We start from the raw sequence: 22,918 nt of genomic DNA, 5'->3' as shown, positions 1-22,918 counted from the left end.
GATTTTTAAAATGTTTTACAGGGAAGACAAAATATGTAAATCAATTAGCTAACCACGTTAGCAAAAGACACAACTTTTCTAACTCCATCAGTTTCTTACTCCATCAGGTGCTATCACAAATTCGACCAAATAAAGATATAAATAGCCACTAACCAAGAAACAAATTCATCAGATGACAGTCTGATAACATATTTATTGTATAGCATATGTTTTGTTCGAAAAATTTGCATATTTCATGTATAAACCATAGTTTACATTTCAGCTACAATCCGAAATTGCACCGAAAGCAGCCATAATATTTACAGACACCAACGTCAAATAGCTAATTACTCATCATAAAAAATTTCTGAAAAATACATAGTCTGCAGCAATTGAAAGACAGGCATCTTGTGATTCCAAACAATATTTCCGATTTATTAAATGTTTTACAGCGAAAACAAAATGTATCGCTATTTTAGCGTAGCTACAATAGACAGACACAATTGGGCGCCCACGGCCAGTTCACATGCACGACAGATATATGAAATAACATCATAAAATGGGTCTTACTTTTGCTGATCTTTCATCAGAATGTTGAAGAAGGTGTCCTCTGTCCAGATGAGTCGTTGTTTGGATTCAGAATGGCAAATTTCCCTTTTCAATTAGCATTGGCACTAGCCGAGTGGCACAAATTTCTCCAACGTAAACACAGTCAGAGGACGAAACACGGCAAAACTCCCGAAAAAAGTTTCAATAATCTGATTAAACTATATTGAAAAAACATACATTACGATGATATGGTCACATGTATCAAAAAAAATTCGAGCCGGAGATGTTAGCCGTTCGTTACGAAGGCAAAACAGAAGTCAATCCCACTTCCTTCAGAGTACCGGAAGTGGACGGTCACGTCAAAGAAATAGGTTTTTTTCCACCACAGAACAAGATGAGCACAAAAATGTCTTCTCTCACATCCTCTTTACACCAATAGGAAGGCGTATAGAGTGTAAGTAGACTCCTAAGTGTCAAGACCATGTATAGGCATCAAGTTGAAAAGAGCATCGATTTCTGACATTTCACTTCCTGGTCAGGAAAAGTGCTGCAGAAGGACTTCTGTTTCACTCAGAGAAATAATTCCAACTCTTTTAGAAACTAGAAAGTGTTTTCTATCCAAAAAGAATAATAATATTCATATTGTACGAGCAAGATTTGAGTATGAGGCCGTTTGAAATGGGCACGATTTCACTGGCTACTCAACACTTTGCCTTGCAGCCATAAGAAGATAAAATTAATCACTAACCTTGAACAAATTCATCAGATGACAGTCTTATAACATCATGTTATACAATACAATTATGTTTTGTTCGAAAATGTGCATATTTAGAGCTACAAATCCTGATTATACATTGTGAATACGTAGCATCGATTCACCAGAATCTCCGGAGATATTTTGGACACTCACCTAATCTGACCAAAGAACTCATCATAAACTTTACATAAAAATACTTGTTGTATGGCAAATGAACTGTACTCATCTCACAGCACTGACAAATCTGGTGCCGTCCATGAGGAGGAGATACACTGCAGTACTTAATGCAGCTGGTGGCCACACCAGATACTGACTGTAACTTTTGATTTCGAACACCCCTTTGTTCAGGGACACATTATTCAATTTCTGTTAGTCACATGTCTGTGTTAGTCACAGTTGACAGTGAAGACGTTTCTTTTTTGCCGAGTTTACATTATGGCCTTTCTCTTGCATTTAAAAAAAATGGTACAAAAAATATATTTCACCAGATCTAATGTGTTATATTCTCCTACATTAATTTCCCATTTCCACAAACTTCAAAGTGTTTCCTTTAAGAATAAGATGTGCCTGAGAAGAATTCTGACATTTAATGTTCCTATCCAATTGTGTTTTTTGTTCATTTCTTTGCGTTGTTTGTACATTTATACATAATGTTGCTGCTACCGTCTCTAATGTCCGAAAATAATTTCTGAACATCAGAACTGTGATTACTCACCACAAACTGGCAGAAACCTTTTTTTTCCTTTAAAGAGTCCGACGAGGCCGACGTGAATGACATACTGCTTTCCCGGGAACAGGCCCAGATCCCCGTCATTTGCGTGAAGAGAAGGCGGAGAAAAAGGGGACGGAGGGCAGGCTGCCTTCTGAGAACTCGTAGGCGATCGAATAAACCCCCACTGCCTTCCATTCTGCTAGCAAAAGTGCAATCTTTGGAAAATAAAATCGATGACCTACGCAGAAGATTAAACTACCAACGGGACATTCAAAACTTTAATGTCTTATGCTTCATGGAGTCATGGCTGAACGACGATATTATCAACATACAGCTGGCTGGTTATACACTGTATCGGCAGGATAGAACAGCGGCGTCTGATAAGACGAGGGGCGGCGGACTATTTATTTTTGTAAATAACAGCTGGTGGAAGATATTTAAGGAAGTCTTGAGGTTTTGCGCGCCTGAGGTAGAGTATCTCATGATAAGCTGTAGACCACACTATCTACGTTGAGAGTGCTCATCTGTATTTTTCCACCACAGACTGAGGCTGGCACTAAGGCCACACTCAATGAGCTGTATTCCACCATAAGCAAACAGGAAAACGCTCACCCAGAGGCGGCACTCCTAGTGGCCGGGGACTTTAATGCAGGGAAACTTAAAATCGGTCTTACCAAATTTCTATCAGCATGTTAAATGTGCAACCAGAGGAGGAAAAAATTAATAAAAACTAAATAAAACTCTGGTCCACCTTTACTCCACACACAGAGATGCATACAAAGCTCTCCCTCGCCCTCCATTTGGTAAATCTGACCATAATTCTATCCTCCTGATTCCTGCTTACAAGCAAACATTTAAGCAGGAAGCACCAGCGACTCGATCAATAAAAAAAGCCAGATGAAGCAGATGCTAAGCTACAGGACTGTTTTGCTAGCACAGACTGTAATATGTTCCTGGATTCCTCCGATGGCATTGAGGAGTACACCACAACAGTCATTGGCTTCATCAATAAGTGCATCGATGACGTCACCCCCATAGTGACCACACGTACATAACCCAACCAGAAGCCATGGATAGAGCTGCCGCTTTCAAGGAGCGGGACTCTAACCCGGAAGCTTATAAGAAATCCCGCTATGCCTTTTGACGAATAGGCATCGTACTACACCGCCTCGGACATTTGTCGGATGTGCCAGGACTTGCACAGCTTAGAGAGCTGCCCAGTGACAAGCCTACCAGGCGAGCTAAACTACTTCTATGCTCGCTTCGAGGCAAAAAACACTGAAACATGCATGAGATCACCAGCTGTTCCGGATGACTGTGTGATCATGCTCTCCGCAGCCTATGTGAGTAAGACCTTTAAACAGGACAACATTCACAAGGCCACAGGGCCAGAAGGATTACCAGGACGTGTACTGTGAGCATGCGCTGACCAACTGGCAAGTGTCTTCACTGACATTTTCAACCTGTCCCTGACTGAGTCTGTAATATCAAAATGTTTCAAGCAGACCACCCTGTGCCCAAGAACACTAAAGGTAACCTCCCTAAATGACTACCGATCCGTAGCACTCACGTCTGCAGCCATGAAGTGCTTTGAAAGGCTGGTCATGGCTCACAACACCATTATCCCAGAAACCCTAGACCCACTCCAATTTGCATATCTCCCTAACAGATCCACAGTTGATGCATTCTCTATTGCACTCCACACTGCCCTTTCCCACCTGGACAAAATCAACACCTACATATGTGAGCATGCTATTCATTGACTACAGCTCAGTCTTCAACACCATAGTACCATCAAACCTCATCCCTAAGCTAAGGATCTTGGGACTAAACACCTCCCTCTGCAACTGGATCCTGGACTTCCTGATGGGCCGCCCCCCAGGTGGTAAAGGTAGGTAACATCTGCCATGCTGATCCTCAACACAGGGGCCCCTCAGGGGTGCGTGCTCAGTCCTCTCCTTTTCACTCATGACTGCATGGCCAGCCACGACTCCAACACCATCATTAAGTTTGCCGATGACAACAGTGGTAGGCCTGATCACTGACAATGGCGAGACAGCCTATAGGGAGATGGTCAGAGACCTGGCAACGTGGTGCCAGGACAACAATCTCTCCCTCAACATGATTAAGGCAATGGAGATGATTGTGGACTACCGGAAAAAGAGGACCGAGCACGCCCCCATTCTCATCGACGGGGCTGTAGTGGAGCAGGTTGAGATCGTCAAGTTCCTTGGTGTCCACATTACCAACAAACTAACATGGTCCAAACACACCAAGACAGTTGTGAAGAGGACACGACAAAACCTATTCTCCCTCAGGAGACTGAAAAGATTTGGCATGGGTTACTGCTGCTCTTTAATTAGTTGTTACTTTTTTCTTATTCATATTCTTTTCCTGCATTGCTAGGTTAGGGGCTTGTAAGTAAGCATTTCACTATAAGGTTGCATTCGGCGCATGTGACTAATAACATTTGATTTGATTTCAAATGGTATCAAGACTGCATATCCTTGCTTCAGGTCCTGAGCTACAGGCAGTTCGATTTTTTTAAGCACAGACCATATCACAACATGTTGCAGAACTCATGAGCAGCATGGTTTTCCATGTTTCAAGCGGGCCTATAGGCCTATTTATTTGTCAAAACAGCTGTGCATGGCTGCATATCACTGTAGTAGGCTTAATTAAGGCTGTGTTTTGGTTATTTGGATCTCCATTTGTTATTTTATGTTAACTAGCCTCAATATAGATTGTGTCATGCATTTTATTTATTTTACCCATATTTTATCAGTTAAGTTTACTGAGTACACATAATTTACAGCAACCTGGGGAATAGTTACAGGGGAGAGGGGGGGATGAATGATCCAATTGAAAGCTGGGGAAGATTAGGTGGCCATGATGGTATGAGGGCCAGATTGGGAATTTAGCCAGGACACCAGGGTTAACACCTCTACTCTTACAATAAGTGCCATGGGATCTTTAGTGACCACAGAGAGTCAGGACACCCATTTGACGTCCCATCCGAAAGACAGCACTCTACAGAAAGCAATGTCCCCAATCACTGCCCTGGGGCATTATGATATTTTCTTTTTTAGACCAGCGGAAAGAGTTCCTCCTACTGGCCCTCCAAAACCATTTCCAGCAGCATCTGGCCTCCCATCCAGGGACTGACCAGGACCAAGCCTCCGATAGGCTTAGGTACAGGCAGAGAATAGTCACAGTTAGCGAGGCAGGCAAAAACTACCATACACAGGAGGATTAAATTACAGGTTAACACAGAGCTCCGACTAGAAGTGTGTCACAAAACAAACAATACCTCACAATGATGGGGTGCAAAGAACTGAACTAAATGTGTGATAATGACATACAGGTGTGTGAACAGGTGATTAGAATTCAGGTGATTGGGATCTGGAGAGTGAGCTGCGTTCAGGGGATCTACGTGTTTGAGATTTCTATAATTTAATGTGTTTTGTTTGTCTATCTTTTCTGTCTTTGTCTACATGTTTATCTCGGTTTACAACAAACAAGGGGAAGAAATCAGAACAGGGACATTGGGAAATAATAACATATTGTATAGGATACATTTGTACTGTAGTGAAGCTGTCTATAGTAGAGGTAGGCCAATTATGATTTTTCAACACTGATACCGATTATTGGAGGACCAAAAGCCGATGCCGATTAAAATCGACCGATTTTTTTTATATATGTATTTGTAATAATGACAATTACAACAATACTGAATGAACACTTATTTTAACTTAATATAATACATCAAAAAATTATATTTAGTCTCAAATAATGAAACATGTTCAATTTGGTTTATGCAAAAACAAAGTGTTGGATAAGAAAGTAAAAGTGCAATATGTGCCATGTAAAAAAGCTAACGTTTAAGTTCCTTGCTCAGAACATAAGAACATATGAAAGCTGGTGGTTCCTTTTAACATGAGTCTTCAATATTCCCAGGTAAGAAGTTTTAGGTTGTAGTTATTACAGGACTATTTCTCTCTATACCATTTGTATTTCGTATACCTTTGACTATTGGATGTTCTAATAGGTACTAGTATTGCCAGCCTAATCTCGGGAGTTGATAGGCCTGAAGTCATAAACAGCGCAATGCTTGAAGCAAAGAAAAGAGCTGCTGGCAAATGCAGGAAAGTGCTGTTTGAATGAATGCTTACAAGCCTGCTGCTGCATACCACCGCTCAGTCAGACTGCTCTATCATATCATAGACTTAATTATAATATAATAACACAACACACTGAAATACGAACCTTAGGTCATTAATATGGTCAAATACAGAAACTAACATTTCAAAAACAAAACGTTTATTCTTTCAGTGAAATACGGAACTGTTCCGTATTTTATTTAACGGATGGCATCCATAAGTCTAAACATTGCTGTTACATTGCACAACCTTCAATGTTATGTCATAATTATGTAAAGTTCTGGCAAATTAATTACGGTCTTTGTTAGGAAGAAATGGTCTTCACACAGTTCGCAATGAGCCAGGCGGCCCAAACTGCTAGATACCCTGACTCTGCTTGCACAGAACGCAAGAGAAGTGACACAATTTCCCTAGTTAAAAGAAATTCATGTTAGCAGGCAATATTAACTAAATATGCAGTTTAAAAAAATATATTATTGTGTATTGATTTTAAGCAAGGCATTGATTTTTATGGTTAGGTACACATTGGTGCAACGACAGTGCTTTTTTTCACGAATGCGCTTGTTAAATCACCCGTTTGGCGAAGTAGGCTGTGATTCACTGATAAATTAACAGGCACTGCATCGATTATATGCAACGCAGGACAAGCTAGATCAACCATGTGTAGTTAACTAGTGATTATATTAAGATTGATTGTTTTTATAAGTTAGTTTAATGCTAGCTAGTATCTTACCTTGGCTCCTTGCTGCACTCGCATAACAGGTAGTCAGCCTGCCACGCAGTCTCCTTGTGGAGTGCAATGTAATCGGCCATATTCGGTGTCCAAAAATGCAGATTACCGATTGTTATGGAAACTGGAAATCGGCCCCAATTAATCAGCCATTCCGATTAATTGGTCGACCTCTAGTCTATAGTAATGCAAGGTCTTTTTCATGATCATGTGAAACGTCAATTGTTATGGAAATGCTGGGATATGTTTTTCTATTAAAATTATGTTAAAAGGTTATGATGCAACTATGATGGTGATACGATATGGATTACATTTATCATCCTGAATATTAAGGCTATACTCACTTCCTGTTACACACATGCATATTGGCTGGGTTATTATTTATTTGGACATCAGACATTATAGTTTTACTCTTATACAGACATCGTACACACACTATATCACATCCAATATCATACACATCAACCTACTCAGATTTACTACACACATAATAGCTTATAACTACATTTTCTGACATCTGTGGCATTGGCTCACAGGCAAGGGAATAAAACAAATATTTCTAGAACCTGTTTATTTAATTTGAAATATCAGACATTTCTCTAATTTTGACCATCATAATACCTCTTATGTCAGTAACTTTACAAGCACTAATTATGGTCAATTTAGACTGAGAATAGTATCTAGTTATGATAAGGGGTGAAATTAGTATAGCCAGTTATAATTGTAATGGTTTAGCAGATTATAAAAAAAATATGATCGGTCTTTACGTGGCTAAAAGAAAAGGAATATAACATATACTGTTTACAGTAAACTCACTCTACATCCTTAGATGAAGTTGTGTGGGAAAAAGAATGGGGTGGTGAAATAATTTTCTGTCATGGACAAAGGAACTCAAAAGGTGTGATGATATTAATTAACAAAAATGTTCATCTGAATGTGCAAAATAGTTAAGAATGATTCGCAAGGAAGGTGGATCTTTTTGAATATGAAAGTGGATGAAAAAGAGATTTGGCTCGTTAATCTATATGGTCCAAATCAGGATGATCCATACTTCTTTGAAAATATTGATACCAATTTCTTGAACTTACAGGCAACAACTTATCAAATCATTATGGTAGGAGACTATAACACAGTGTTAAGTACCTCAATGGACCGTAAAGGAAATCACTCTACAAACTATCACTGTGCCCTTAAGGAAATCACAAATTTTATGGACACATTAGAAATAGTGGCTATTTATAGACTGAAAACCCCTGACCTAGTGAGATATACACGGAGGAGACTTGACTACTTTCTTGCCTCTTTCTCTCTTGCATCAAATGTTAAAAAAGTTTTAATATTTGACAGAATGTGATTGGATCATCATCCTTATTGAATTTCAATATGGACGGGGATATTGGAAATTGGAAATTGAATCAAAGTTTACTGAAGGACAAATTGTTTGTAACTAAAACAAAATAATTTATAACTGAATTTTTCCAGTACAATATAGGTTCAGCAAATCCCATATTGTTTGGGATACCTTTAAAATGCACCTTCAGATGTCATTCAATGCAATATTCATCAATAATAAAAAAGCAGTTTCTGGCTAAAGAGACAAAACTAACAAGGGAAATACATTAACTAATAGTACAGGTAGATAGCAATAAAAACAATACTACAGATATACAAAATAAGTTAGAGGGAAAACAAAACAAATTGGAGGAACTTATTTAAGAACAATCAAATATAATCTATTACAAAAATAAAGCAAACTGGATGGAATATGGAGAAAATTGCATCAAATTCCCCCTGAATCTCCAACACAGGAACTAATAATTTGCAGAAACTCGTTACTGAAGACGGAGTCTAGAGGAAGCTAAATATTTTGAGCAGATGTTTTCTTTTCCGTCTCATCCTCACCCACTTAATGACAATTACTGTAAGGAAATATTTAACTGCTGTGTGTTGTACCATGGACAATATGGACACGATATGAACTGATATGCCAGAGGTATATTTATATTATAGCAAACAATAAAAAATAAAAAAGTGTTTAATATGATTTTTGTGATTACCACATCGCTATACCCCATACATACAGATAATTGTAAGGTCCCTCAGTCGAGCTGTCACACCCTGATCTGTTTCACCTGTCTTGTGCTCGTCTCCACCCCCACACCAGGTGTCTCCCATTTCCCCCTATTATCTCCTGTGTATTTATACCTGCGTTTTCTGTTTGTCTGTTGCCAGTTTGTCTTGTCAGGTCGTACCAGCGTGTTTTTCAGTTTTTTCTTTGCCTGCCCCCTGTGTCAAAGTAAATATCTGCGTTTCGAGCTATCCACCTCCTGTGTCTGCATCTGGGTCTCATCCTGAGTTGTGATACGAGCAGTACATTTCAAACACAGATTCAACCACAAAGACCATGGAATTTTTTAAATGCCTCACGAAGAAGGGCACCTGTTAAGTAAACAAAATAAAAGCAGACATTGAATATCCCTTTGAGCATAATAACACATTGGATGGTGTGTCAATATACCCAGCCACTACAATATACCCAGCCACTACTACCATGAGGCCAATGGTGACTTTAAAACAGTTAGAGTTTAATGGCTGTGAAAGGAGAGAACTGAGGATGGATCAAGAACATTGTACTTACTTAACAATACTAAGAATAAGTCTGTACATAATGGAAATATTTCCATACATGCATCCTGTTTGCAACAAGGCACTAAAGTAATATTGCAAAACATTTGGCAAAGCAGTTCACTTTTTGTCCTGAATACAAAGTGTTGTGTTTTTATTTGATTTGCCCTGAACATATTACTGAGTACCGCTCTCCATATTTTCAAGCATAGTGAACAGCTAAAATTAACAGAACAGCTAAAATTAGCTAGCTCTAGCTAAGCTGCTAGCTCAGCTGTTAAATAACATCCTCTGTGTTCTATTAGACAGGCAACTCTTTATCCACAATATAGCAGGGGGTGTAAAGCCATAACACATACGTTTCTCTAGCAAGACACAATGAATTCTAACAAAACAGCCCCCAGAATCTTTTTATTTTTAATTTCTCTCAGCCAATCATCAGTCATTTGTGTAAGTGCTGTGCTTGTTGAATGTCCTTCCCTATAAGCATGCTAAAAGTATTTTGTCAATTTGTTTACTGTAAAATAGCATTGTATCTGGTCATACAGAATTTTTCTAAAAGTTTACTAAGGGTTGGTAACAGGCTGATTGGTAGGCTATTTGAGCCATTAAATGGGGCTTTACTATTCTTGGGTAGTGGAATTACTTTTGCTTCCCTCCAGGCCTGAGGGCAAAACACTTTCTAGTAGGCTTAAATTGAAGATGTGGCAAATAGGAGTGGTAATATCATCCACTATTATCCTTAGTAATTTTCCATCCGGGTTTCCAGACACCAGTGGCTTGCACTGTACGGAATTCAAAAGTACAATGCTTGTCATTCATAATTTGGTCAGATAAATTTGAATATATATATAATGTAAGTGTTTGTTGCTGGCATGTCACGTCTAAGTTTGTTAATCTTGCCAATGAAAAAAATCATTAAAGTAGTTGGCAATATCAGTGGGTATTGTGATGAGACATCTGATTCAATGAAGGCTGGAGCCGAATTAAAAAAAAAAAGTAATTTAAGGCGCTCCCAAACTTTTTACTATCATTCTTTATATAACTTATTCTTGTTTCATAGTATAGATTAGTTTTCTTTTGATTTACAGTAGTTTAGTCACATGATTTCTCAATTGCGGTACATTTTCCAATTTTGCTGCCAGACTTATATGCCATACCTTTTGCCTCATCCCACTCAACCATATAATCCAAGGGGATTTAACAATTTGTACAGTAATTTTCTTAACCAGGTTGCTGGCACTGGTTACAGTTGAGGGATTATCTGAGCTTGGATCACTGAACCACTGAATCAGTCATTGTCTCAAATCGGCCTTGAAATGTGATTTGAATGGTCTTGTCATTCCTGTAGAAAATCTTCTGTTTCCAAAAGGTGATGGGCTTCCCAAAGTCAAAGAAGCCACGTTCACCATTGACCGCTGCCTTCATTTCGGGGCAGGAGGTAGCCTAGCAGTTAAGAGCGTTGGCCCAGTAACTGAAAAGTCGCTGGTTCAAATCCCTAAACTGACTAGATGAAAAATCTACCAATGTGCCCTTGAGCAAGGCGCTTAACTTATTGTGGGCAGGGGCCAGCATTTTCACTTTCGGAAAAATAGCATGCAAAAATTCAACTGCCTGCTACTCATCCCCAGAATATAAGATATGCATATCATTAGTAGATTTGGATAGAAAACACTCTGAAGTTTCTAAAACTGTTTGAATCATATCTGTGAGAATAACAGAACGTATGTAGCAGGCAAAACCCTGAGGACAAACCATTCAGAATTTGTATTTTTTTGATGTCACTGTCTTTTCAATTGGTTTTTTAGAGACACCAGATTTCTAATGGACTTGCTTGCAGTTCCTACCGCTTCCACTGGATGTCACCAGTCCTTGGAAATTGGTTGAGGTTATTCCTTTGTGTACTGAAGAAGTAGGGTTATTGTAAATGAGGGTCACATGAAGAATTTTTTTTGAGAGAGCCACGTTACGAAAAAAGTTGCGTCAGTTTGTTTTCTTTTGTATTGGACACAGATCATCCCGTCTTCAAATTGATCGATTAGTAACGTTTAAAAATACCTAACGTTGTATTACAAAATTAGTTTGAAATGTTTTGGTAAAGTTTACATGTAACTTTTGATATATTTTGTAGAGAAGTGGCGATAGTTGGAAGCTGTGTTTTTCTGGATGAAACGGTCCAAATAAATTTACATTTTGGATATATATCGACGGATTTAATCGAACAAAGGACCATTTGTGATGTTTATGGGACATATTGGAGTGCCAACAAAAGAATTTCGTCAAAGGTAAGGCATGATTTATATTTTATTTCTGCGTTTTGTGTCGTGCTTGCAGTGTTGAAATATGCTACTCTGTTTGTTTACTGTTGTGCGGTCATCAGATAATAGCATCTTATGCTTTCGCCGAAAAGCCTTTTTGAAATCTGACATGTTGGCTGGATTCACAACGAGAGTAGCTTTAATTTGGTATCTTACATGTGTGATTTAATGAAAGTTTGATTTTTATATCATGTTATTTGAATATGGCGCGCTGTATTTTCCCTGGCTATTGGCCGGACGTTCGCGTCCCACCTGCCCCAGAGAGGTTAAATGTAATTCATCCTCTGGAAGCATCAGTCCTGTTACATTTTCCACAGGCGGAGGTGACTTCCCCGGTGAGAGGTCCCTGAGGTCCCAATCAGTGGTGACAGGGCATTTATACTCTCACCATATCAGAACTATGTCAAGCCTGAGGTGTAGAGAAGGAGGTAGGTGACCGTGGTCTACCCAGCAAATTGTGCAACAGAGAGATTTGCTTGCTTAAGGTAGAGAGCTCGGTCCTCCGCAAGTAGGCAGTTGTTGCAAATCCGGTCGGTTCAGTGTCCCGGAAAAGAGCATATTAAACTCCTGTAAAACAAGAAGCGCTCATCTCTTCCTCTGAAAAGGGAGGCCTCCATGATAAAGAGGTAATCCAAATTGGGAAAAAATCCAAGCAGCTATTTTCATTATTTTCACTGCCTGTAGCTCAGGCCCTGAAGCAAGGATATGCATTTGAATGGAAACACTTTGCAGTTTGTGGGAATGTAGGAGAATATAACACAATAGATTTTGTAAAAGATAATACAAAGAAAAAAACAAATATTCTTTTGTATTTTTTTGCAGCATCATCTTTGAAATGCAAGAGAAAGGCCATAATGTATTATTCCAGCCCAGGTGCAAATTAGATTTTGTCCACATGATGGCAGAAGTGTATGTGCACATTTTTAGACTGATCCAATGAGCCATTACATTTCTGTTCAAAATGTTGTATGAAGACTTCCCAAATGTGCCCAATTTGTTTATTAATAACTTTTCATGTTCAGAATTGTGCACATAAACAATAGCATGGTATTCTTTCACTGTAAGAGCTACTGTAAATTGGACAGTGCAGTTAGATGAACAATAATTTAATCTTTCTGCCAATATCAGATATGTCTATGTCCTGGGAAATGTTCTTGTTACTTACAACCTCATGCTAATCGCATTAGCCTACGTTAGCTCAACCGTCCCATGGAAGGGACACCGATTCCAAATAAGTTTTAACTTAACCTCTCTGGGATATGTGGGACGCCTGGCCAACATACACTGAAAATGCAGAGCGCCAAATTCAAATAAATTACTATAAAAATTAAACTTTCATGAAATCACACATTCAATAAACCAAATTAAATCTACACTTGTTGTGAATCCAGCAAACGTGTCAGATTTCAAAAATGCTTTACGGCGAAAGCAAACAATGCTATTATCTGAGGATGGCACTCCAGCTAACAATCACAGACCATCATATTTCACCCCTCCCGGCATGAGACAAAACACAGAAATAAAGATATAATTCATGCCTTACCTTTGACGAGCTTCTTCTGTTGGCACTCCAATATGTCCCATAAACATCACAAATGGTCCTTTTGTTCGATTAATTCCGTCGATATATATCCAAAATGTCCATTTATTTGGCGCGTTTGATCCAGAAAAACACAGGTTCCAACTTGCTCAAACGTGACGACAAAATAGCTCAAAGGTTACCTGTAAACTTTGCCCCAAAAATTCAAACTACTTTTGTAATACAACTTTAGGTATTTTTTAACGTTAATAATCGATCAAATTGAAGACGGGATGATCTGTGTTCAATACAGGATTAAAACCAAATGTAGCATGCCTTCTGGTCATGCGCTTCAATCAAACAGGACACCTAGAGTGACTCGACTTCAAGATGGCCGTATTTCTTCATTACACAAAGGAATAACCTCAACCAATTTCTCAGGACTGTTGACATCCAGTGGAAGCCGTAGGAACTGCAAGCAATTCGCTTAGAAATCTGGTTTCCCAATGAAATACCACTGAAAAGAGTGACCTCAAAAAACAAAAAATCGGAATGGTTTGTCCTCGGGGTTTCGCATGCTAAATAAGTGCTGATATACTCACAGACATGATTCAAACAGTTTTAGAAACTTCAGATGGTTTTCTATATAAATCTACTAATAATATGCATATCTTATCTTCTGGGGATGAGTAGCTGGCAGTTGAATTTGGGAATGCTTTTCATCCAAACGTGAAAATGCTGCCCCCTACCCTAGAGAAGTTAATGACCGTTCCACAGGTACATGTTCATTAATTGTTTATGGTTCATTCAACAAGCATGGGAAACAGTGTTTTAAACCCTATACACTGAAGATCTGTGAAGTTATTTGGATTTAAAAAAATTATATTTGAAAGACATGAAAACGGGATGTTTCCTTTTTTGCTGAGTTTATTATTCTAGCCCAGGCTGAATTTAGATTTTGACCACTAGATGGCAGCTGTGTATGCAAGGTTTAAGACTGATCCAATGAGCCATTGCATGTCCGTTCAAAATGTTGTATCAAGACTGCCCAAATATGCCTAATTTGTTTATTAATGCATTTTCAAGTTCAAAATTGTGCACTCTCCTCAAACAATAGCAAGGTATTATTTCACTCTTAATAGCTACTGTAAATTGGACAGTGCAGTTAGATTATCAATAATTTAAGCTTTCTGTCCATATCAGATAGGTCTATGTCCTGGGAATTTTTTTTGTTACTTACAACCTCATGCTAATCACATTAGCCTAGTTAGCTCAACTGTCCCATAGAGTTTAATTTTAACTGGATCCTACTGGAACAGGAGGATCTCTTTTTTCCATTTTGGACTGTTTTGTTCCGGAACCTATTTGGCCAGATCCTGTACCTCTCCTGGCATGAGAAATTATTTGAAATGTAAAAATTCTAATAAAAGCGTTCAAAGTTCATTCGAGTTGTCTATTATTTAATTATCCTGCCCCCACAAAACAGCGTAATGTTAAAAAATAGATTTTTAGCCTGGGCCTAACATTCTAAGAGTTGATTTGGGTTGGCCCGGGTTTATGCTTTCTAACTTTTTAACTTTCTATGATCTTGCTCTCTCTCTACTCTGATAGACATGAGCCTGCATTGCACTACATCATTTATTTCCTTATAGAATCATAGCCACATGAAGGGTTCTGAATGAACTGCAGCACCCCTGATCAATTGAAATACATTTGCCAAAGTTATAGAATTACTGCTTTCTGTTCAGAAATGAATAATAATTCAGAATACCCTATTACACAATGAGAAGGCCTATTATTTAGCGACAGAGGATCAATAGCTGTGGATTGTAGCCTAATAACATGGACTAGCCTACAGTCAGGAGCATAAACTAAATCTGGCAGTGAAAAAACAGCATGCAGACAAAACAGGCCTTTTGCAATATTTCAAATACAATCGAGCGAAAATACAGGTTGGAAAACAAATGGCTTCTGCTGAAAAGAGAAGACTATGCTGTAGGCTACCAAAATATTTGATCAACTTTCAAATATTGTTGAGACAGACTCTCTTTTGGCACGAGGGCATCGGCCATGCCATCACCAGCAAGTGAGCTGCGCTTCATTGGGTGAGCCATTGAAACTGGAAAGCATTTTTAGGGCTATAATTTCCTCCCCGTATTGTAGCATACGGAAACCCAAAGGAGTCATACCTAACCGCCCAGTTGCTTTCTATAGCACTCCTGCTGCAAACGCCATGCTCTACCAACTGACAGACCTGGCGTCAGGGTAAAGTGACTAAGGGGGCAGTTGAATTCTACATTTTGGGGGGGGGTTCTTGCATTGGAATTATATTGAATTCCGCTTATATAATCACACTATACAACAATAAACATGAAGCTTTTGAAATCTGGTATCAGCATTTTGTATTCTGTACATAAATCCGAGACCCTGCATTTAGTATGATATGTTACGTTTTGTATGGTATGTATTATTTTAGAATGTCCATCCATTTTTGTATATGTTGCGAATTTGCTAAAAGTACAATATGTTATGAATTTGCAAAACGTACAAAATTTAACTTTTTGGGCGATCCGACCAAATTCATATATAAATGTTAAGTTAGAGATCAATCACTCATTGAAAGAAAGTCTAAGAAGTAATAGATCTGTTCTATGTGCACTATTCTATGCTTACCGTTAAGTTTTGTTTTGAAAATACAATATTTTTGGTTATGGAAAATGTATTTCACAGCGGTTTAGATGGTACAATGATTCTCTACAGAATGGCAGCTTTTTTTTGTCACAGACTGAAATTATTCAATTTTAGCAATCAGGAAATGGCGGCGCGACTTCTGCATATTGTACCTATAAGTAACCTTCTGCTTTATGTAACGTTACCAAAAGTAACATATCATACTAAATTAAGTGTCCTGGATTTACATTTACTAAGTTTACTATGTCTAGTCGATGAAACCAGGCTGCCTTCTGTTAGGGTTCGTTCCTTACGTCCTTTGTCAATCATTGGTTCATTGGTGAAATTAGCATTATGACAATATCTTTAATTAAATCATTCAAAAACCTTTATTAATGCAATTGCAGACAGAAGTTGACAAACAGGAACATAGCACGCATGTTTCTGAGTAAGTTCTGCATCAAACAAAAGGTCTCCAGTGGTTTTATTAAACCCTAAATCGCGCCCTGGTGATGTCACTGCCTATATCATCATCCTCTACTCCTGGGACCAAAACTATGCCTACAAAGCTGTATAAACAGGGCCTTTATTGTTAGCTAAACACTTAGCAGTAAATGTCCCCTTCCCCCAAAGTTGACCTATTGTGGAATGTTTACCTAGTCTTATCTCCTTCACTCCCCTGCAGAGTTCTGTCTAAGGGCCTCTTTATAATGAGGCAGAGAGAGAGAACTAAAATACAAATGTAGAACAATACTAAACTTCTACAATGAATATATCTATTGTTAATCAGTAGTCTAAAACCCTGTAACTGTAAGGAGGGAGGGGTCTTTTAACCCCTCCCCTTCTATTAATAAAACATAAGCATAATATATTATTCTAATACACCAAACATTTGGGTACAACCCTTTTTATGACCCCTAGGTGAACCCGACACTTCACACACCGCAGAGCGCCCTGTCCATAATGCTGACACAGTGCTGCGGAGATAGATTTTTTTGGGCGCCAACCTGTCACTCAATAATTTAAAACTTTTTAGCTATTTTTAAATAGGAACATAAAACTAAAACTGAGGGGGCTAAAGTTTGAATCTTTAGCCCCCTCGTGGTGCAGGCCTGCCAACTGAGATACAGAGGACCATGGGATAATTATACAGGCTCATTACATTTTTATCTCTTCTTGACCAAATAAAGAACTAAAACAAAAATCTAAGGGAAATTCAAGAGGAGTGGCCCATAATACTATTAACTGTGTCACTACTGTGTCAATTAAGAAACGCCCCACAAACATCACCCCATTGGCCCCATGTGGGTATTCGGTGGATAAGGTTTGCATGGGCTAGCCCACACCAGCCCAACACGGGCCAATGTGGGCATGTTGCTGGGAAAATATGGCCTTTTTTCAGGCAAAGTGAGGGCTGCCTTTCCATATGGGCTGCCCACACTGGGAAACAAAGGGCAAATGCCTTGGTGGCCAATGTTTAGTCAATGATCAAAGGCTCATTGGCCCAAATGTTGGCAGCCTACATGGGGACAATATTTTAGCCCACATCGTGCCAATGGGGACTTGTTTGCATGGGCCCCTCTGTCACTGACCTAGTATCCCTGCCGATAACTCATGGTAGGACAGACGCCATGACTGAAAGGGACGGAGCCTAATCCTCAGTGACTCAATGCTAACCTTGCTGGAGAAAGGAAGGCCCTTGTCCTGAGGTGATAAGACCAGACCCCTCTTTCAGATTGTTTGATCCTAGTTGCGCAATCATACCTATTTTAATGACCATTTACCATATTTTTCCTTCTCCCTGCTAAAATAGATGGAATGTTCTGATGGACTACTGTTACACCACTGCCTCTGGGAATCCAAATGATGAACTTCGCTATGACCTCTTCTTTAGGTAATTCTTATGCATGTCTCTCTGAAGCAATTTCCTTGAACAGTGCGGTTGTGTGGTTTTTCCGATCTGTTTTGTTGTTTTGCCTTTGTTTCTGAACCAGCTGTGACAAAGACCCACAGACAACTGTGTTTGAGAATGGGAAGAGTCAAATGGGCCGTTTTGCCTTTGAAGTGTTTCGCTTTGTCAAGCACAAGAACCAGAAAATGTCTACCGTCTTCCTGCACTGCGTTACCAAGCTGTGTCGAGCCGATGACTGCCCCATGCTCATGCCGGTAAGGTTCTGAGGGTGACCTCTGGCAATATTAGTCCAAAAGGCAATCACACCAAGATGAGAAACAAAGCAATGACTTGGTACCTTTAGTAACATGCAGGTAATTTGAACTCAAAGCAAAAATATTTGGATTAAAGCCACATATCCCTGTCTTGTCTCCACAGATCTGTGGTAGTAGAAAGAAGCGGGACGTCTCAGAGAGGACGGAATCAAACTCTGCATCAGGAAACGCTATCATTACTGCTGGGCCAATAATCACAAGGAGCGGTACGCCTCGCCACTGTCCACCTCCTCCCTCCTCCGCAATCATCCACCCCTGGCACATGCCCTATTCCAAATCCACACCTGTACTAAAGTGTTGAATGAACAGGAGAGAATGCAGACCTATCCAACGCAAGATCAAATTCAAATTTTTGGCTCCCGAGTGGCCCAGCGGTCTAAGGCACTGCATTTCAGTGCTAGAGGTGTCATTACAGACACCCTGGTTCGAATCCAGGCTGTATCACATCCGGCTGTGATTGGGAGGGGCGGTGCACAATTGGTGTAGGATGTCATTGTATATAAGGATTTGTTCTAAACTGACTTGCCTAGTTAAATAAATGTTTTTCATGTACTCTTTGAGGTATATACTACTTACTATATGTGACCCGATTCAGGAAACTAGGCATGCGTCGCAAGTCATCACTTCACAGGAGAGCAGTTTGAACGTAAACATTTTTTTTTTTAATCTAATGCGTTTTTTGGCAGAAATGCCTAATCGAACATGTGAACTTTCATGTGCGTTAATAACAAACTTGTATGCCATCTGTAAATATGAATAAAGTTGTTCAATTACGAGCCTTGTTGGTTAAGCCACAGAAAAACTTAGCAACCTTCCCACTAACCATGATTGGCTGAGATAATGTGGGCTGGACATGCCGAGAGAGGAGTTTGGATTGGTCTGCCATAAAGAAAGCGTCTGACTATTTGAGCTCGTCAGTCTGTGTTGGTAATCCTGTCAAACGCGGCTTTTTTATAAACGTATTGTGTAGTGGAGCTGCATAAGTGTTGCTCTCCATTTTCTGGAGGATCAAGTTTTGAAATCAGTGGAATTAGAGTATGATAGCTAAAGAGATGGAGAAAACACCTGTCTCCGGATTACGTCTTCAAACTAACACGGAACCCAAACCGGCTGTGCGCGTGTGTAACAGTATAACTTTACGTCGTCCCCTCGCCCCGACACGGGCGCGAACCAGGGACCCTCTGCACACATCAACAACGGTCGCCCACGAAGCATCGTTACCCATCGCACCACAAAGGCCGCGGCCCTTGCAGAGCAAGGGGCAACACTACTTAAGTCTCAGAGCAAGTGACGTAACTGATTGAAATGCTACTAGCGCGTACCCGCTAACTAGCTAGCCATTTCACATCCGTTACACGTGCGCCATCGTGCATAAATGTATTTTGCCCCCACACCAAACGCGATCACGACATGCAGGTTAAAATATCAAAACAAACTCTGAACCGATGACATTAATTTGGGGACAGGTCGAAAAGTATTAAACATGTATGGCAATTTAGCTAGTTAGCTTGCACCTGCTAGCTAACGTTAATTTGCCCTATTTAGCTAGCTTGCTGTTGCTAGATAATTTGTCCTGGGATATAAACATTAAGTTGTTATTTTACCTGAAATGCACAAGGACCTCTACTCCGACAATGAATCCACACATAAAACGGCCAACCGAATCGTTTCTAGTCATCTCTCCTTCTTCCAGGCTTTTTCATCGTTTAATTTATATGGTGATTGCATCTAAACTTTCATTGTATTACCACGACTACCGGCAAAACAGTTCGTCTTTCATTCACCCATGTGGGTATAACCAATGAGGAGATGGCACGTGGGTACCTGCTTCTATAAACCAATGAGGAGATGGGAGAGGCAGGACTTGCAGCGCGATCTGCGTCAAAAATAGGAATGAGTTCTATTTTAGCCCTTGGCGTCACAGACGCTCGTTGGCGCGCGCAATAATTGAATAACAACGATTTCTACATTTATTTTGCAACGCACGTGACGTGTCCGGTCTGGTCAGCATGTAAGGATGGCATTCCTGACAGGGAGATGTGTCCATGATGCATGTTGATAGTCTAGCGTTAGGTAGCTACATTCTCATATATTACAGATCTCAAATTTTTACAAAGTGGTTTCATTTCAAGCTAAAGTGTACTGTTAGCTAGCTAACTAACGTTAACTGGCTGGCTCCCTATCTGACGTTATTTGTGTCCCAGAGCCATTTGCTTTTCTAGTTTGTCTAATGTTAGCTAGCTAACATTGGACCTGGTTGGTTAGCTCCCAGCACTGTGGCATTGTTGCCACTTTGTTAATTGTTTAACTGGCTAACGTTAGCTGGCTGGCTCATTAGCTAACATGACGTGCGTGTGATCTTAAACGTTGTTTACCTAGCTAGTTTCATTGTTTAGCTAGCTAGCTATATGTCTTAATCTAAAGTGTACTGTTAGCTAGCTAGCTAACATTAGCTAGCTGGCTCCCTAGAGGATGTTATTATTTGTTTCCCAGAGCTGTTTGCTTTTCTAGTTAGAACCTAATGTTAGGCAGTGTTAGCACCTTGTTCACTGTTGTTTAACTAGCTTACTTTGATGGAGACGAGCTTAGTCCGGCACACGTAAGATTCTCAATTTGGCTTGTTATCAGAAAGGCTCTGTGGGGCAATAGATAGCGCATTGGCCTTCTAGGTGAAATTGGTAAAAAGATTCAAATGTTGTGGGTTCGAGTCCCACTAGAGTCAAATGTAACATTTTGTCTCCTCCTTTCCTGGACAATGGAATGGAAAGAGTGATATTTTACAAAATAGCAAATGGTCTAATCCTTGGGTTCCTAACCTTATTCACCCGGTGACCTATATTTCACACCTAAACTCAGCAAAAAAAGAAACACCCTCTCACTGTCAACTGCGTTAATGTTCAGCAAACTTAACATGTATAAATATTTGTATGAACATAAGATTCAAACTGAGACAAACTGAACAAGTTCCACAGACATGTGACTAACAGAAATTTAATAATGTGTCCCTGAACAAAAGCAAAAGGGGGGGGGGGGGGGGCAAAAGAAACAGTCAGTATCTGGTGTGGCCACCAGCTGCATTAAGTACTGCAGTGCATCTCTTCCTCATGGACGGCACCAGATTTGTCAGTGCTGTGAGATATTACCCCACTCTTCCACCAAGGCACCTGCAAGTTCCCGGATATTTCTGGGGGGAATGGCCCTAGCCCTCACCCTCCGATTCAACAGGTCCCAGACGTGCTCAATGGGATTGAGATCCGGGCTCTTCGCTGGCTATGGCAGAACACTGACATTCCTGTCTTGCAGGCAATAATGCACAGAATGAGCAGTATGGCTGGTGGCATTGTCATGCTGAAGGGTCATGTCAGGATGAGCCTGCAGGAAGGGTACCACATGAGGGAGGAGGATGTCTTCCCTGTAATGCACAGCACTGAGATTGCCTGCAATGACAATGGTTTGTGCCCATAGGTGACGTTGTTGCCAGTGATGTCTGGTGAGGACCTGCCCTATTTCAAATACAATCGAGGGAAAATACAGGTTGGAAAGCAAATGGCTTCTGGTGAAAAGAGAAGACTATGCTGTGGGCTACCAAAATATTTGATCAACTTTCAAGTATTGTTGAGAGAGACTCTCTTTTGGCACGACCGCATCGGCCATCACCAGAGAGTGAGCTGTGCATCATTGGGTGAGCCATTGAAACTGGAAAGCAATTTTAGGGCTATAATTTCCTCCTTGTATTGTAGCATACAATATGTGTCTCCACAGACCTAGGCTATTGATGGATTCAAGACCATGTCGTTTTTATTGCTCTCAGATTCTGTTTGTCATTGTCAAAGTAGCCTCCAGTCTCCAGTCAAATGATGTAGAATTGCATGAAATACGTTTATAAAAGGCCAACATTTTCCCTGGCCCCTAGGCTAAATTGTTGTTTAACTAGCTAACATTAGCTGGCTGGCTCGTTAGTTAACGTTACATGACATGTATACAACACCCGTTGAATATGGCCGGTGTCAGTAAACGTCTGGAAAAAAGCGTAATGGATTTGTTGCCAGCAGCGATGGTTAGGCTGTTTTCATGTTATCCAGAGGTAAACAAATCATCAGCCAAAGCGTCAACTGTGCACTCCGAGTGAAATGAGGTGGGTGGGGCGAAAGCTTACGAGGTTGTGAACGATGCTGAATGGGTGTAGACAAAGAGCTCTTCACGAGATACCAAAACATTCAAAGGCAATTTTCTCAAAAGTGAGTTTACAAGTTGATCAACTTTCAAAGCCCAATTATTTTCCCATTGTTGCTCAAATGCAGTGTATGATATACCATTTTGTAGCTCTGTGGCTCTGCTTTTATCGATGTAAAAAACACTTTCACATTTTGCTACATTAGACCGAATCCAGGTGGTGAGTCACATATACAGTGCCTTCAGAAAGTATCCATTCCCCTTGACCTATTCCACATTTTGTTGTTACAGCCTGAATTCAAAATGTATTCAGGCTGTAAATTATTACACACAATACCCCATAATGATAAAGTGAAAACCTGTTTTTAGAAATGTTTACAGAATTGTTGAAAATGAAATACAGAAATATATAATTTTACCCTTGTAATTACTGACTCAAGTAATTATACCCTTGAGTCAGTATACTCTTGAGTCAGTATATGTTAGAATCCCCTTTGGCA

The 22,918-nt window shown here is 39.8% G+C and overlaps 1 protein-coding gene across 1 annotated transcript in view; it reads left to right on the top strand.

The window, feature by feature from the left end:
• Nucleotides 1-22,918, top strand: part of LOC120043070 (zona pellucida-like domain-containing protein 1) — a 45,607-nt gene that overhangs the window by 13,958 nt on the left and 8,731 nt on the right. The window contains exons 7-9 of the mRNA XM_038987794.1: nucleotides 17,833-17,913; nucleotides 18,014-18,185; nucleotides 18,349-18,451. Of these exons, the coding sequence (XP_038843722.1) occupies nucleotides 17,833-17,913; nucleotides 18,014-18,185; nucleotides 18,349-18,451 (356 nt within the window). The remainder of the gene's footprint in view (nucleotides 1-17,832; nucleotides 17,914-18,013; nucleotides 18,186-18,348; nucleotides 18,452-22,918) is intronic.

The sequence above is a fragment of the Salvelinus namaycush genome, unplaced genomic scaffold (assembly GCF_016432855.1).
Source record: "Salvelinus namaycush isolate Seneca unplaced genomic scaffold, SaNama_1.0 Scaffold854, whole genome shotgun sequence".
Classification (NCBI taxonomy): domain Eukaryota; kingdom Metazoa; phylum Chordata; class Actinopteri; order Salmoniformes; family Salmonidae; genus Salvelinus; species Salvelinus namaycush.
This window is presented reverse-complemented; position numbering and strand designations above follow the sequence as displayed.